Below are 16029 nucleotides of genomic sequence, written 5' to 3'. Positions count from 1 at the left end.
ATTATTTCATGAATTGCGGTTTGAAAAGTTCTAAATAATGAATGCATTACTAATTTTAAGCTTTCCTTAATTAAATCAAACAAATTGACATAACGAAGGTACGAAAAGTATTCCGACTTCGGGACATTGATGGTATGCCAATATCTCTTTTCTTTATTGTAACGACTGGCAAAATAAGTCCTTGAGTCATCCTCAAGTTACCTAAAGACTGGATGTTCATAGACTTCATAAAAAGACTTTTAACTTACCGTATACTTGATATAGGGACTTAAGCTCAAACACAAAATCTCTCAAAGATTTAGCATGGAGACTTAAGTTCAAACTGAATCTCGTATTAACTTAGCATAGAGACTTAGGCTCACAAACAGTCTCCCATAGAATAAAGCTCAAAGTTCAACTCCCTGTGGCTTATCAGAAAGATTTTAATTCAAATTAAATCTCCCATAGAGTTAACATTGATACTTCAGTTAACTCAGTTTGAGCAGAACTCAACGTGTGGGTGGTATCGTAGCTATATGTCAATATCATGTTTGCTAAAGCTAAGACAATATAAAGGAGAACAAATAAAAAAACCGGAAGATCATTTCACAACTCACCTTCATCTCAACAGGGCCACGTAGTTCCAAATCAAACGTAGTGAACGTATCAAGTACCTCCTTAGTACACGGACTCACGTGGATCCTCAAAGCTATAAATAGACAGTTAGCAGGTCATAGTCAATGAGGTTTTGTATTTGATAATTGTTATTGTTATTAATCGTTTGATGAGGAAAATATGTGGTAATTCCGTGTTTTCGTATTGCAGAGTTATCTTAGCAGGTATTGATTGTTACGTCATTTGTTTGTGAGAGTACCGTCATCAATTTTTGAGAAAACGACGTAATTTTCTCACACAAACCAATGACGTAACCATCAATAGCTGCTCACAAGAGAAGATCACTCTGCAATACGTAATGACGGAATATGTACCTCAACAACAAACACTTTAATAGTTATATTAGATATGATATGATTATGCTTTTTATCATTAAACAAAACAAAACGTAAACAAAATACTGATTTAGTAGAGAGCATTGATGGTACAGTTTAAGTGACGTCATTGAGTGACTATAAATCATAATAATAATTCGAGGTTCTTATATACCGCTTTATCACAACCTAGTTTATAGGTCGTCTCAAAGCGGTGTACAAATTATTATCCGTGGTTATAGGGCCTTTGCAACCAGCCAATATCTTTCTCAACTTCCTGGGGAATATACAGCCGGTGCTGCCATTTCAGCGCTCACAGCTAGCATTCAACAATTTTAGCACTGCCGAACCACATAGTCATTTACAACTGAGAAGACTGGAACAAGCAGAGTAAAGTATCTTGCTCAAAGATACAACACAGTGCCGTGCCGTGAGTCGAATTCTCAACCCTTCGGTCACGAGCCCGGCGTTCTACCACTTGACTACCGTGCCGCCTATATCAAACCAATGCTACTTACAATGATAACAGCGATTCAATATTCAAAATTATCGACACCACGTGATCAGTATTCAACCAATGAGGATGTAGAAAAATGGAATCACCTAATATTTGTATGTATTGAGAAAATGTTAGTGTCCACATCAAGGTTACAATGCTTCATGAAAAATTAGCATCTATTCTAATGCTTGAACTTCGATTCTGACATAGATTCCAAATAAGAAAGCATACGTTTGAATCGTTAACGATTGAATATTGCTCTTTATAAATTCATTGGTGATTAATAGAACTGTTCTAGAGAAAAAATGTCGCAAAACCAACCCAACTCCATCATATTGTTAAGCCAATACTTAATTCATGTATGTATATACTTGGCACTAGTCACCATATTTACAGGAGTATAAAAAGTTAACGCATTTTAACGTTCTTTGATGTACAATGAATTATTGAATATTTCCTGTCATAGACGGGTCAGACATGAAGCATTTTGAATACAAAGAAGCGCGCATTTTCTATAATTTGTCAATATTGCTTCCTTCAATAAATGCACCAAAAGACTTTCCTCTGTTGCGGCTGACCTTTAATGGTTAAATAGTGTAAAATTACAGAGACGTTTAGATGCATAGTCAATGTTTATTTCGTCCATTTCATTTGACAACACTTGGTGATAATGGAGTAAAAATTTAAGTAAAAATAGACATGTTTGAGATAATTGGATAAAACTTACGCAGCCCGTTAGATTCCATACGAGACGTTGTATTGACTGTGTCTCCAAACAGGCAATATCGAGGCATCTTGAGGCCAACAACCCCAGCTACAACTGGACCTACAAATCAGGTGAGGTAATTATTTTAATCAAGGGAGGTAATATTATAAATCAGTAACGGTTATACAATAAACCAACAATTCCAGCTACCACTGGACCTACAAACCAGGGGAGGTAATGATTTAAATCAGGGGAGGTAATATTATAAATCAGGAACGGTTATGCGATAAATCAGTAGAGAACAAATTTAATCAAGAGAGGAATTGCTACATATAAGGGGAAGTACTAATACAAATTAGAACAGGCAATAAAATAAATACACCAACATACTATAATACTAGTAATGAATAGTAACAATAAACACAGTCAGTACTGACGTTATGATATTTATACATCTGGTCCAAGTGTTCATCTATACGAAGATAAATATTTTTACATTTTCAATCAAATTACGCATAGGTTAGCTGTATACATGTCACATTTAGTTACCCGTATGCAACTGCCCGTATGTACTTACCCGTATGAATACCGATACGCAGTTTGAGCTGTTCGTTTGGTCGGTGACGAATTTTGAAAGACATCGTAGCATTCAGTAACGATATGGACATCCGGGCTATCTCACGAGCGTGTAAGTTTCCATTTCGCATGGGCAAACCCGATACTACCATATATGCATCTCCTATTGTTTCAACCTTGAAGAAAAACAAAAGAATGACGTTACGTATCCTAAAATATCATAAAATATTTATATCTTAAGTTAAAGGGTACCAACAAGTAAAACTCTGCTATTTTAATTGTCACTACTTTCAAATATTTGTTTAAGTCCGCTTCAAAAGAAGTTTTCCTTTAAAATCACATGTTACAAGGAACTATGAAAATTGTTATACATGGACTGTATAACGGAATATTTAACTTTAAATTTCGCCTTTTTATGAGTTATGAGGGATAATTTTTCAAAACAGCGAATACCAGTAAGCAATTAATTAAATATGAATGGCAAAATTAACACTGGGGGGATAAGGATTTTTACGGCAAAGGACGAAACGTGGCAAGGCGAAATGTTACTGTTAGAGAGTATACAAAAAGCCTGCTTAGATCATGCACTTGGGTAGTGCAGGCCAATTATTTTCAGAACATACCTTGTATACATCAAAATTTTCTATAACTGAGTCGAACGCTGTGTACAGGTCATTCAGCAATTGTACAACCTAGGTAGAAACAAAGTGTGAGTGATATAAACATTTATATATAACATGACGTCATCAGATGTCAAAAAAAGAACCAGATATGTCCCGTAACGTCCCATTGTAAAACTCTGATTAGGTTTTCAAGCCTAATGTCTTGTCACGGTGATAAATTGATAAAATAGTGCATTTTATTAATTCTTTTGGAATTTTTAGGGAAACATGAAGCCGAATACCACGAGCAGTTCACACGCGAAAATTTCTAATTTTACAGTATTCGTTAAACATAAGAATCCTACTGTGGTTGGTTTCACTAAACATGTAATATGGATTAATAGAATTTCTCACCCCACCGAAGCTTTGCTAAGTGTTTGGCAACTGAAGAATCTTTCCCCGAGAGTTGAGATTCCCCTATCTCACACTCAAGGGGTGAATGATTCTTTTTCTCTTACCCTGTTCACCCATTGTGTATCATACAGTGTATATATAAGATAATGCTAACGTTACAGACTTAGCTCATGGTTGACGTGACGTTGATGGACTGTTGACGTGACGTCATTGTATTACTGACGTGACGTAATACCATTGTTTTGAATAGGAGAATCCCCGTCTCAACCCTGGAGTGAGATTAATAGAATCTTTCACCACCTTGGGGGTGAGACAGGGTAATCTCAACCCGAGGGGTAAAAATTCTTAAGCCTCGTGTTTGACAGCTTAAGAATCTTACCCCGAGGGTTGAGATCACCCTGTCTCACTCCCAAGGGGGTGAATGATTATTTATCTCTAACCCTGTTTACCCTTGTATTTTATATAGACGTTACATCAATGCAAGACAATGTTGATGTGATTCGGCTGTATTGTCGACGTGACGTCATTGTATTGTTGCCGTGACGTCATGGTTTTGTTGCTATGACGTCCTACAATTGTTGAGAACGTGCAAAGAACACGTGTAGCTTGTCTCAACCCTAGTGTGAGATAAGAAAATCTCACACCGGTAAAATGGTGGGTATCCCTGTCCAGGGTACGAGAATAATAGAATTGTTCACCCCCTTGGGGGTGAAATAGAAGAATCTCAACCCGAAAGGGAGGATTCTTAAGTTGTCAAACACGAGGCTTTGCCGAGTGTTTGGCAACTTAAGAATCTTTCCCCGAAGAATATTTTTCTCTTACCCTGTTCTCCCATTTTGTATCATATACACAATGTAATGATAACGCTACATGCTTAATTCAGGGTTGACGTGACGTTGATGGATTGTTGACGTGACGTTATTGTATTGCTGAAGTGACGTCATGCCATTGTTATGAATAGGGGAATCCCCCCGTCTCAACCCTAGGGTGAGACTAATAGAATCTATCGCTACTGGTTGTGTAAGATAGAGAAATCTCAACCCGAGGACTAAGATTTTTTGTCAGAACGAGGCTTGCCGAGTTCTGGACAAAAAATCTTAGTCCGAGGGTTGAGATTTCTCTATCTTACACAACCAGTAGCGATTGATTATTTTTCTCCCATATCTAACAGTATTTGAATGTGAAATAAAGGTAAACATGGACCCAAAACACATACAGGCAATTTGTTGATGGATTGTTGACGTGACGTCATTGTATTGTTGAAGTGACGTCATGCCATTGTTATGAATAGGGGAATCCCCCCGTCTCAACCCTAGGGCGGAGACAGATAAATCTAGCACCGGCAAAACGGGAGATAAAACCGTCAGGTGTGGGAGAAAAGAAAAATCTCACACCGGTAGAAGTGCGGATACACCTGTCCTGGGTAAGAGAAAGGTTAATCTCAACCCGAGGGGGAAGATTATTATGAATCTTAAGAATCTTTCCCCGAGGATTCAGATTCACCTATCTTACCCACAAGGGGGTAAATGATTCTTTTTCTCTTACCCTGTTCCTTAATGTGTATCATATACACAATATAATGATAACGTTACATGGTAAATTCAGGGTTGACGTGACGTTGATGTATTGTTGAAGTGACGTCATACCATTATTATGAATAGGGGAATCCCCCCGTCTCAACACTAGGGTGAGACAAGGAAATATTACACCGGTAAAAGTGCGGATACACCTGTCTAGGGTAAGAGAAAAGGAAATATCACACCGGTAAAATTATGGATACACCTGTTCAGGGTAAACGATAATGTCCTGGTTTACCTGCATCGGCGTGGATTCCGATGACATGGCCGTAAACCCACAGATGTCGCTGAAGTAAATCGTCACGCAGTTATACGTCTCAGCATGACAGATCTCCCCCCGCATCAGGTTGCAGGCTACTGACCTGTTAATAAAGTGAGGGAGTGATTTTAAATAGAAACAAAAACAACTCCGTGAGCATGAAAATAACAAATACACAATGTACCACAAACCAAACACTAAACGGTAACATACTGTGAATCTATAAATTTTCGTTGGGGCTGAAATTTTGGGGTTTCCCGACAAAATACTATTTCTTGGATTACGAATACCCACTTTAACGGAGAGTTGCTTTATATAAATTGTAACATTGTAATTGCTATGTTGACCTATCAATTTTTGAAAGAAGATTACCCACGAAATCAACGAAATTAAAAGCTCCACGAAAATAAGTGAGTTCACAGTATAAAATATTATCATCGCACATGGACAAAATAACAACAGCGTCAACACACAACGGCAATGATTAAGACAGTTTCATCAGCACATAAGGGCAAAATGTTCATGTACCGCATCGCCAACACAAAATGTAACACAGAGTCAGCACGAAAGGGACATGTCGTTACAAAGCACACAGGGGCAATGTACACCACACGGCCACCAATCACCACAGTGTACGACTGCCTAAATACATAGGGAAAATAATACGACAAATTAAACACAAGGGAACAAATTATATCAAAGCCTACACATAAACAGGGAAATTATACCACAGCCTTAACATAAACAGGGAAATTATACCACAGCCTTAACATAAACAAGGAAAATTATACCACAGCCTTAACATAAACAGGGAAATTATACCACAGCCTTAACATAAACAGGGAAATTATACCACAGCCTTAACATAAACAGGGAAATTATACCACAGCCTTAACACACGGGGACAAAATATACCACAATTTCAACACAAGGACACTAATCAAATCTGCCACGGGGAGTCGATCTCAGGACATCCTGACTATAAAGCAATGAGATGTTCCCTGTTTCGCAAGGCTACTAAGACGAACTATCTTTAAAGACTGATAACAAATAACCATTTTTTATATGAGGGAATAAATTTAACATAAAAATAACAATTTATATAGAGAAATAAAATGGTTGCATTCTCTACCTAGCCTTACGATCTGCTACACATGTACTACAATGTAGATGTCACAGTCGATGAGGGATATAAATAGAACTACAACCCTACGTGTCTATATATGGACATACGCCGCCTTCACCACACACTCCAATTACCGACACGAAATGTCTGTGATAAAACGGAAATTAACTCAGTCACCCCTGAAGACACATTTGAACTCTTCCAATTCAAAGGCCGGAATAGTTTATTATGAAATTTCAGGGGTAAGCGGGTTAAATCAATACAGCCGGGGATTTATTTTAGCAGCTGTAACTTGATCACTGAGGAGAGTCTGAGCCGTCTCTATTGATAATATATCAACCTCACATGGAAAGAGAGTGGGATATTTTTTCTCCCGTGTTCTGCTCATTTATTTGTAGAAAGTTACAGATTTAAAGCTCAGTGGTATCATGCTATCAATTTTAATAAGACCGGGTTTTATTACCGCTCGTTAAATTGACAGAGAATGATGTTCCACGGACAGAGATATCAAAAATAGCTGCTTTACGCCTCTCGAGTGGTCTTTCATTGTAGTTTAGCCATTGGTTGTGTCAGTGGTGTTGTTCGAAATAAGCATTCATTTTGCTAACTGTCAACTAGTTCACTAACTATCATCTAGTTCACTTACAGTCATCTATTTCACTAACCATCAACTATTTCACTAACTGCCATCTAGTTCACTAACTATCATCTATATCACTAACTGTCATCTAATTCACTTACTGTCATCTATTTCACTAACTATCATCTATCTCATTAACTGTCATCTATTTCACTAACTGTCATCGATTTCACTGTCATCCATTTCACTAGCTATCATCTATTTCACTAACTATCATCTGTTTCACTAACTATCATCTATTTCGTACTAACTATCATCTATATCACTAACTGTCATCTAGTTTACTAACTATCATCTATATCACTAACTGTCATCTATTTCACTTACTGTCATATATTTCACTAACTGTCATTTAATTCACTAACTGTCATTTTGTTCACCAACTGTCATCTATTTCACTAACTATCATTTATTTCACTAATTGTCATCCATTTCACTAACTATCATCTATTTCACTAACTATCATCTATTTCACTAACTATCATCTATTTTACTAACTGCCATATATTTTACTAACTGTCATCCATTTCATTAACTATCATCTACTTCACTAACTATCATTTATTTCACTAACTATCATCTATTTCATTAATTGTCATCTATTTCACTAACTATCATCTATTTCACTAACTATCATCCATTTCATTAACTGTCATCTATTTTACTAACGGTCATCTAGTTCACTAACTGTTATCTAGTTCACTAACTATCATCTATATCACTAACTATCATCTAGTTCACTAACTGTCATCTATTTCACTTACTGTCATCTATTTCACTAACTGTCATTTAGTTCACTAACTGTCATTTTATTCACTAACTGTCATCTATTTCACTAACTATCATTTATTTCACAAACTATCATCTATTTCATTAATTGTCATCCATTTCACTAACTATCATCTATTTCAGTAACTATCATCTATTTTACTAACTATCATCTATTTCACTAACTATCATCTATTTTACTAACTATCATCTATTTCACTAATTGTCATCCATTTCACTAACTAGCATCTATTTCACTAACTATCATCTATATCACTAACTATCATCTAGTTCACTAACTGTCATCTAGTTCACTAACTGTCATCTAGTTCACTAACTGTCATCTTGTTCACTAACTGTCATCTAGTTCACTAACTGTCATCTAGTTCACTAACTATCATCTATTTCACTAATTGTCATCCATTTCACTAACTATCATCTATAACACTAACTATCATCTATTTCACTAACTATCATCTATTTTACTAACTGCCATATATTTCACTAACTGTCATCCATTTCATTAACTGTCATCTATTTTACTAACTGTCATCTAGTTCACTAACTGTCATCTAGTTCACTAACTGTCATCTTGTTCACTAACTGTCATCTAGTTCACTAACTGTCATCTAGTTCACTAACTATCATCTATTTCACTAATTGTCATCCATTTCACTAACTATCATCTATAACACTAACTATCATCTATTTCACTAACTATCATCTATTTTACTAACTGCCATATATTTCACTAACTGTCATCCATTTCATTAACTGTCATCTATTTTACTAACTGTCATCTAGTTCACTAACTGTCATCTAGTTCACTAACTATCATCTTGTTCACTAACTGTCATCTAGTTCACTAACTGTCATCTAGTTCACTAACTATCATCTATTTCACTAATTGTCATCCATTTCACTAACTATCATCTATAACACTAACTATCATCTATTTCACTAACTATCATCTATTTTACTAACTGCCATATATTTCACTAACTGTCATCCATTTCATTAACTGTCATCTATTTTACTAACTGTCATCTAGTTCACTAACTGTCATCTAGTTCACTAACTATCATCTATATCACTAACTATCATCTAGTTCACTAACTGTCATCTAGTTCACAACTGTCATCTATTTCACTTACTGTCATTCATTTCACTAACCATCATATATCTCACTTACTCGTCACCTCTTCCTCTAGCTTTGTCATCCCTTTCACTAGTTCCATAATCCATTCCACTGTGGCATTCCTTCCACTCATTTTGTCAAGCCTTTTGGTAACACTTCATCTTCACCATATTCTCTTATACACAAAATCTTCATTTTCATTTCTTACACTTCCTCCCTCCCCCTTTCACATACACATAAAAACGGGGGAAAAGGAAATCACACTCTGATCGATTTTTAGAAGTGTGGTTTTAAGGGTCTCCTACAACCTCAAAAACTGAAAAATGTTGTTTCCCGTCTTAATTATAACTTTCAATACTCATTTTGGAAAAAAACATTTTTATTTAGCGAAAGTTATATGGGAAACTAAGAAAGGTGATGGAAACTAAATGAAATCAACAAACAGTGTTCTAAAATTTAGGACTAGCCCAGGATTTGAACCCTGGATTTCTACCCGACAGAGCGAATTAGTCAAAGGAACTATCCTAGCTCAACTGTACTACACTTATATATATATATAAAAAAAGAAATTAAGGGGCGGTTACTATAAATATACAATAAACCCACTGTGCAGGGTCAATAATCCTTTAAGCTTAAAGACTTGCTATAAAGTGCTTATTTTTCCGCTAAACTGTTCTCGCATCACTTTTGGTAAACCTATCAATAACAACGCATTACCTATAGATCTGTAAGCACAGTTATCCAGAAACGAATTAGCCTAGTCGCAGCCTGGGGCTTTAATAAATCAGAATTTTCCGGAATAATGCATCCAGCTATTTAGCTACGTGTGTTCTGATGCAGATTAAACGAACATAGCATGTATAATCGAATAATCGACTAATATATATATATGTTTGGAAATTTAGCAGACCGATTTGGCAAGTCGATGAAGGTTGAAGCAGCAATGCCTCGTTTGTATGTTGTACATATCGATCTATGTTGTACATATCGATCTAGCCACAGTGTAGGTTATATAAATGAAGGTGAAAAACCTGCTGTCACGTTGAATAATTGACAGACCTCCTGCACTAAGAATTTATATTAGTATAGCTTACACAACATCTAATTCAGCGTTAAGAGGCCTATATGAAGTCGATTGGAATGATATCGACGAACAGTCTTGAATTTTTCAGAGAAAGCCTACGAAGAAATGTTATTGCAGTTTTTTCGATGATGCCAGTCGGGTACTGAGTCTTTACTGTCCAATTGTGTTTTACGTATGTTCTGATATTCCGAATCTACCTCATAAAGCAAACAGTTAGTAGAGTGTAATATATCGATGTTCGCACACTTAGTGACCTGTATATTTGGTTCCTAATGATTCGAATTGTGTATGTCTTCGTGTATGGCTTTCTTTATCGAGAAATTAATTTTTGATAGTTTGGTTCTTACTTAGAATTTCGAGTAATGTTATAAGAAGTATACCATCTGGTTAAATTGTAGTTTGATTGTAAGGTCAATAAAGATATAGATAGAACAAAGAACAAACACACAAGGAAACAACAAATATTCTACTGAAGTGAGCATGGCATTGATTTCTCTACGTTTTCAAGTTTTCTGTTTTAAAGCCGAAACACTTTTTTTCGCTAATCTTTTCATGTCATTTTCAAAACCAAACATTTTAACACAATTTCAAATAAAGACGGTTAACATTTTAATTATTTTTTTTAAATTTTAAGTGAAATAAAATAGAAAATAAAGACATATGACTATCAGAAAACATATTTAATATTTGTTTCAAATGCTAGTAATTAAGTATCCCTCATCTTGTTTATTAAGTCCTTTGAAATTGAAAAGGGTTTCATTTTGTATCTGGTGAACATTTTTTATATGCTATTCGGAACACCAATCTTACTTGGGTAACATCATGTACAGGAGATCCTCGGCCTTTTTCTTCTGTTCTAAGTAATCCGAGGTTCTCTCCTCCACCAAAGCCTCGAGGTTGTTAGCGTACTGCTCCATTCGAGATAACAGATTGTCAAGGATGTTTCCCTTGTCTCCATCCCTATTGAATGAAAAAATATAAATTCTTAGAAATAAATTGAATTAGAGCATGAATCTTCTGCGTTAAAGTGAGAATTTTGTGTATTGTCATAAATATTGTAAATTGTTTGCTTTGTTTTGCATTCTGCATCTTGAAACAATCAATGTGTTTTTTTGTCAAACTTAAGCTACATTCCGATTTATTTCTATTGATTATTTTATTGCAGTTAGAGATCTTGGATTGAATATTGATATCCAGTTATCTTGCATCGTATATGCAAGCAAAAATGAACATGTTCACATGTTATTACTTGGCCCTGGAAAGAATAACGGAAAACAAAGAGAAACTGTAAAACTTAACAAAAGAAATGAAATAATTCACCGGCAGAAAACACGGAGGTAAACTGAGTTGTTCCAGATTGTTTATATAGACAACTTGTCAAATAAAAAAAAACTAAGTTAGTCATCAACATCAATATGTTTTCCTAATCGCCTTCTCTCCAGGAAAAACCCGAGGCAGATTAAATCGTGTACAATGTATGGTATCATAATGCATTGTGTGTATAATCACTCACATGAAACATGACCTATTGGGTCGTCCCAATCCCCTTTATCCCCTTTATGGTCAGTGAAAGCCGATCAGGGTGGGCCAAAAATATATAAAACAGCAGCAAAGGAAAACCAATTGGAAAAAACCCATCATCAAAACCTTCGATTTTTTGTGGTGGAAATACTTCAGAAAGACCTTTTCTAAACCAAGTAGATTAGACCGTTTAAATGAACGAATGAGATTATCCAATTTCTTCCAGTGATTAGTGTCAATGCAATGTGACTATTTGCAAGTTCTGATATAAGAAAGTTCAGTGCGTCACAAGTACATGTGTTTCTGGACAACACTTCCAATCACAAGATAGCACTTTATTATTTAACAAAAATATCAGTTGATTATTATAGATGCATCGACCCTTTTTGAGCCCCACTATAGTAGATAATTGTTTGATTTGACATCATAAACGTAAAAGAATAGTTTGATGGAAAACACCGTGTGAGGCCCACCTTTGATGCCTTAATGGCTGACTTGTGACGGTCATTCGACCGTTCGCCCGGAAGTAAGATTAGAAATGACATCAATATTCCAAATGATTTTCCCTAAGAGGAAATTACAAGTAGTGTGATGTGAATTGTATTGGCTCATTTTGTGCTGACACCGCTTCCGGATTGTCGGCTGGGGAGGATGAGGACTACGGATTATTTACTCTTCATGTGAATTTGTCTGACAATTGTCTATAGCATTTCTGATAAATGATAAGCTCTTTTTAAACAACAGTAATTCCACGCGGAAATGTTAGAAACAATTAACTTATATATTTGTAACGTGTTATTTTTTTGACAGATTACTGCTTAAAACGTTGTAACAAGACATATATGGGTTGGTTTTTTGCATGGTTGTCTGTTTTAGAAAAACAAAGGTTGATTATACTCTAACAAAGATAAATTGCACGTGTTTGCCTGTACGGGGTTGCTAAGGTCAAGTACAGACGAGTGTCCTGGGAGACATTGCCCAAAAGAAAGAGTTGGAAATGTAAAAAAAAAAAAAAGATTTCAAGTATTGAAATGCGAGAAGCAGAGCTCTTAAGGCATCTTCAAAGTCTGATAAGATAACACATATAACACTGTTAAAACCATGGTGTGCGGGTTTTTTTCTGAACAGAACATAAAACTTGACATTTTACTTTAACAATGTATTTTAGAAAATTGTTAAGAATGAACAATTATTACATTTCGCTCCAAGAGGCGCTTAGTTATTCCTACAAAATGTTACCCAGAAAGCATTCACTCCTTTTAATGCAATACGTAAATATGCTCGGCAATAAACTATTTTTTCAAGTTCAGGTACAACTATTTCAAAGTGTGGTTTTAAACAACATATTTCCAGTAAGAACGGTCAGTGTGGTAACATGGTACCATAACATGATCCTCGGTAAAGCAATTTCAAATGACGTCATTAATACTCGGAAGTGCTGAAAGTATTGTTTAACGTCCTAAGGTCATTTAAGGACAGCCTCCCCTGTGTGCAAGATGCATGCGTGTAGTGTATGCGTGTATTTTGGGAGGTTGCGATATGTTCGTGTTTGTCTCCTTGTGATAGCGCAGAACTGATGCCGACTTTATAGTTCTATCTCACTGAACAATACTGCCGAAGACATCCAGCAGGACACCCCACCCGGTCACATTATGCTGACAATGAGCGAACCAGTCGTCCCATCCCTAAATTGCTGGGCGTTAAGCAGGAGTAAAAACTAACATTTTTACAGACTCTGGTATGTCTCGGCAAGGGGACAGTACCTAAAGCCTTCCTCACATGGGCAAACGGTCAACTAAAGGGCAAAACGTGAGGCATTTCCAAGGGAGACATTTGGAACAAGAAAGTTGATTAGAAAGAACAGGAAAGATAAGATCCCAAATTTAGTCGCCTCTTACGATCATGCAATGGGGGTAGCAGGTACAATTCTTACGCCCTACTTGCAGGGACGAAAAAATACGAAAAATATGTATTAAATCTCTGGCAAAATGACGGCATCAAATAAGAATCCAATCGCCATGAAATCTATTCCAGGCATTGCTTCAAAATCGATTGAGCAATAAAATTAATGTCAATCGCTTGGACGATTAATCGCGAAGAATGGAAGGTCGATGGGAGACGATAAGCGCTAGTTAGGCGTTATGTATGTATGTATTTATTTATTTGCTAGGGACACATTTTGTCAGCGACAAAATGCACTGGGAAATAGCTATCAATAACCGGAATTGATTTTTACATTTCAACCACTGGCGTCATTCACAGGCGGCTGTGTCATTCGAGGGTTTTGAATTTCTCAGCCGCCTCATCATCTTCAAATTGGAATTTTGCAATTTTTTATGATATACTTTTTTTTTCTCTCTCGATATTAACAATATTAAACGATTATTATAATTTTCATTATTGCTCTATCTCTGACATCATTTAAAGACATTAAATTTGATTTATGGCTTTGCATTTAAATACAATATTTCTGTGATCAACTGTGGTAAACACACCAGACATCTCACCACAGTACTTTTCTGGTTTATTTTAATTCTCCATTTGTCCGTGTACTAGATGAAGTGTTTGATCAATAAAAAAACGCTAAAATATCCAAAATGTCTGCCATTGTTCACATAAAATTGTCTAAGTAGAGTTCGCTTTGCATCTATCTCGTGACGACAGAATGTGTTTGCTTGTCTTCGCACCGTTTTATCGTAAATAAAATGTTTTAAATATCAATGGGGAATCTGTTTTGCCTACAAAGGAGACGATTTATACCGATTTTGCGAAAAATTGAAACGAAAAAAAAGCTGACCTAAATGTTCACAAACAACTTTCTTCATAAAAAAAGTAATATTTTATTAAATTATCATTTGAGCTGCATATAAGCATATATGGAAAGGCAATAAAACGTTGTTTTTTGTTTGACTTGCTGTATCGAAAAGTAATAATAATAATAATTCGCGGTTCATATCTACCGCTGTATCACAACCTAGTATGTAGATCGTCTCAAAGCATAGAGCCTTTGCAACCAGCTAATATCATTTTCAACTCCGTGGGAAGCATTCAACAATTCTAGCATTGTCTAACCACGTACTAATCTACAGCTGAGTAGACTGGAACAAGCGAAGTAAAGTATCTTGATCAAAGATAAAACATAGGGCTGTGCCGTGCCGTGACTCGACCCCGCAACCCTTCGGTCACGAGCCCGGCGTCCTACCACTAGACTATCGTGCCTCCACGTGCGGTTTGATTGGTTTGACCTTACTACGTACTTAGCATGCAATAGAAGTACATATCACAGTGTCACTTGGCATGGAACATGAGGAAACACCAACACAAAAATAAAAAATAAAATAAGCCCCTACAAATAACAGAGACGACTCTAGGAGTTCCGGAAGTGTGGTGTTTTCCAGCCCCACATGTGTTGCTCCCGTGGTGATGTCTCCACATATTAAAAACTATTTATTTTTTCTGTGTTGAACCTAATTTTTGTTATTATCATTAATTTTTTTTTTTCGAAATATGAACTTATTGTATATTATTCATTAAATTTTAATATAGCGTGATATTTAAATATTTCTGTCACATTAACAACAGTGATATAAAAAATCTTAAAAAAATAAATATATAGAATAACTACAAAGCCCTAATCTAGGAAACATGGGTTTTACATTATCCTTTTCTAGCGGGTACAAGTAAAGGTACATGTAATTAGTTATAACAATTGGCAAGAAGGAAATAGAAAGAAAAAACAGATATACTTTCATTATTATATATCATTAAATAACAAAACATTTCGCGGGTTTTGGTCTACCGAGGCGGAGACTAAAACAATGTACATTGCATGAATTTGCAAATGCAATTTGTAGACAAGTAAACCCAATAGAGCCTGACATCCAGAAAAGCAATGACAAAAGATAGCATGCATTAACAAAACGATTTTTACAAGGTTGGGAAATTATGTAATAAATAAACCAATGGTAACTCCAACTATATATAAATGGTTATTGATAAAATGGATAGGTCTGGTTTGATATATATTTCTATCACAAAAGCTTTGTATTATCTTCATCCTTCCGGCTACAGACAGTTTTTAGTTAATTTTGTTCAAGTCAGTCTTTAGGCCATTTTGCTTTGTACAATGATTGACGAGTACCAAAAATAAC

General features: G+C 35.7%; 1 protein-coding gene across 7 annotated transcripts in view; it reads right to left on the bottom strand.

Annotated features, from left to right (window-relative positions):
* LOC110464603 (atrial natriuretic peptide receptor 1-like) overlaps positions 1–16029 on the bottom strand; it is a 405449-nt gene that overhangs the window by 6613 nt on the left and 382807 nt on the right. For all 7 annotated transcript variants that reach the window (XM_021519912.1, XM_021519909.1, XM_021519914.1 and 4 more), the window contains 6 exons: positions 11168–11317; positions 5581–5704; positions 3373–3441; positions 2751–2925; positions 2195–2293; positions 597–688 (listed from right to left, as the gene is read on the bottom strand). In XM_021519912.1, coding sequence (XP_021375587.1) covers positions 597–688; positions 2195–2293; positions 2751–2925; positions 3373–3441; positions 5581–5704; positions 11168–11317 — 709 coding nt within the window. The remainder of the gene's footprint in view (positions 1–596; positions 689–2194; positions 2294–2750; positions 2926–3372; positions 3442–5580; positions 5705–11167; positions 11318–16029) is intronic.

This window comes from Mizuhopecten yessoensis, unplaced genomic scaffold (genome assembly GCF_002113885.1).
Source record: "Mizuhopecten yessoensis strain PY_sf001 unplaced genomic scaffold, ASM211388v2 scaffold11013, whole genome shotgun sequence".
Classification (NCBI taxonomy): Eukaryota; Metazoa; Mollusca; class Bivalvia; order Pectinida; family Pectinidae; genus Mizuhopecten; species Mizuhopecten yessoensis.
This window is presented reverse-complemented; position numbering and strand designations above follow the sequence as displayed.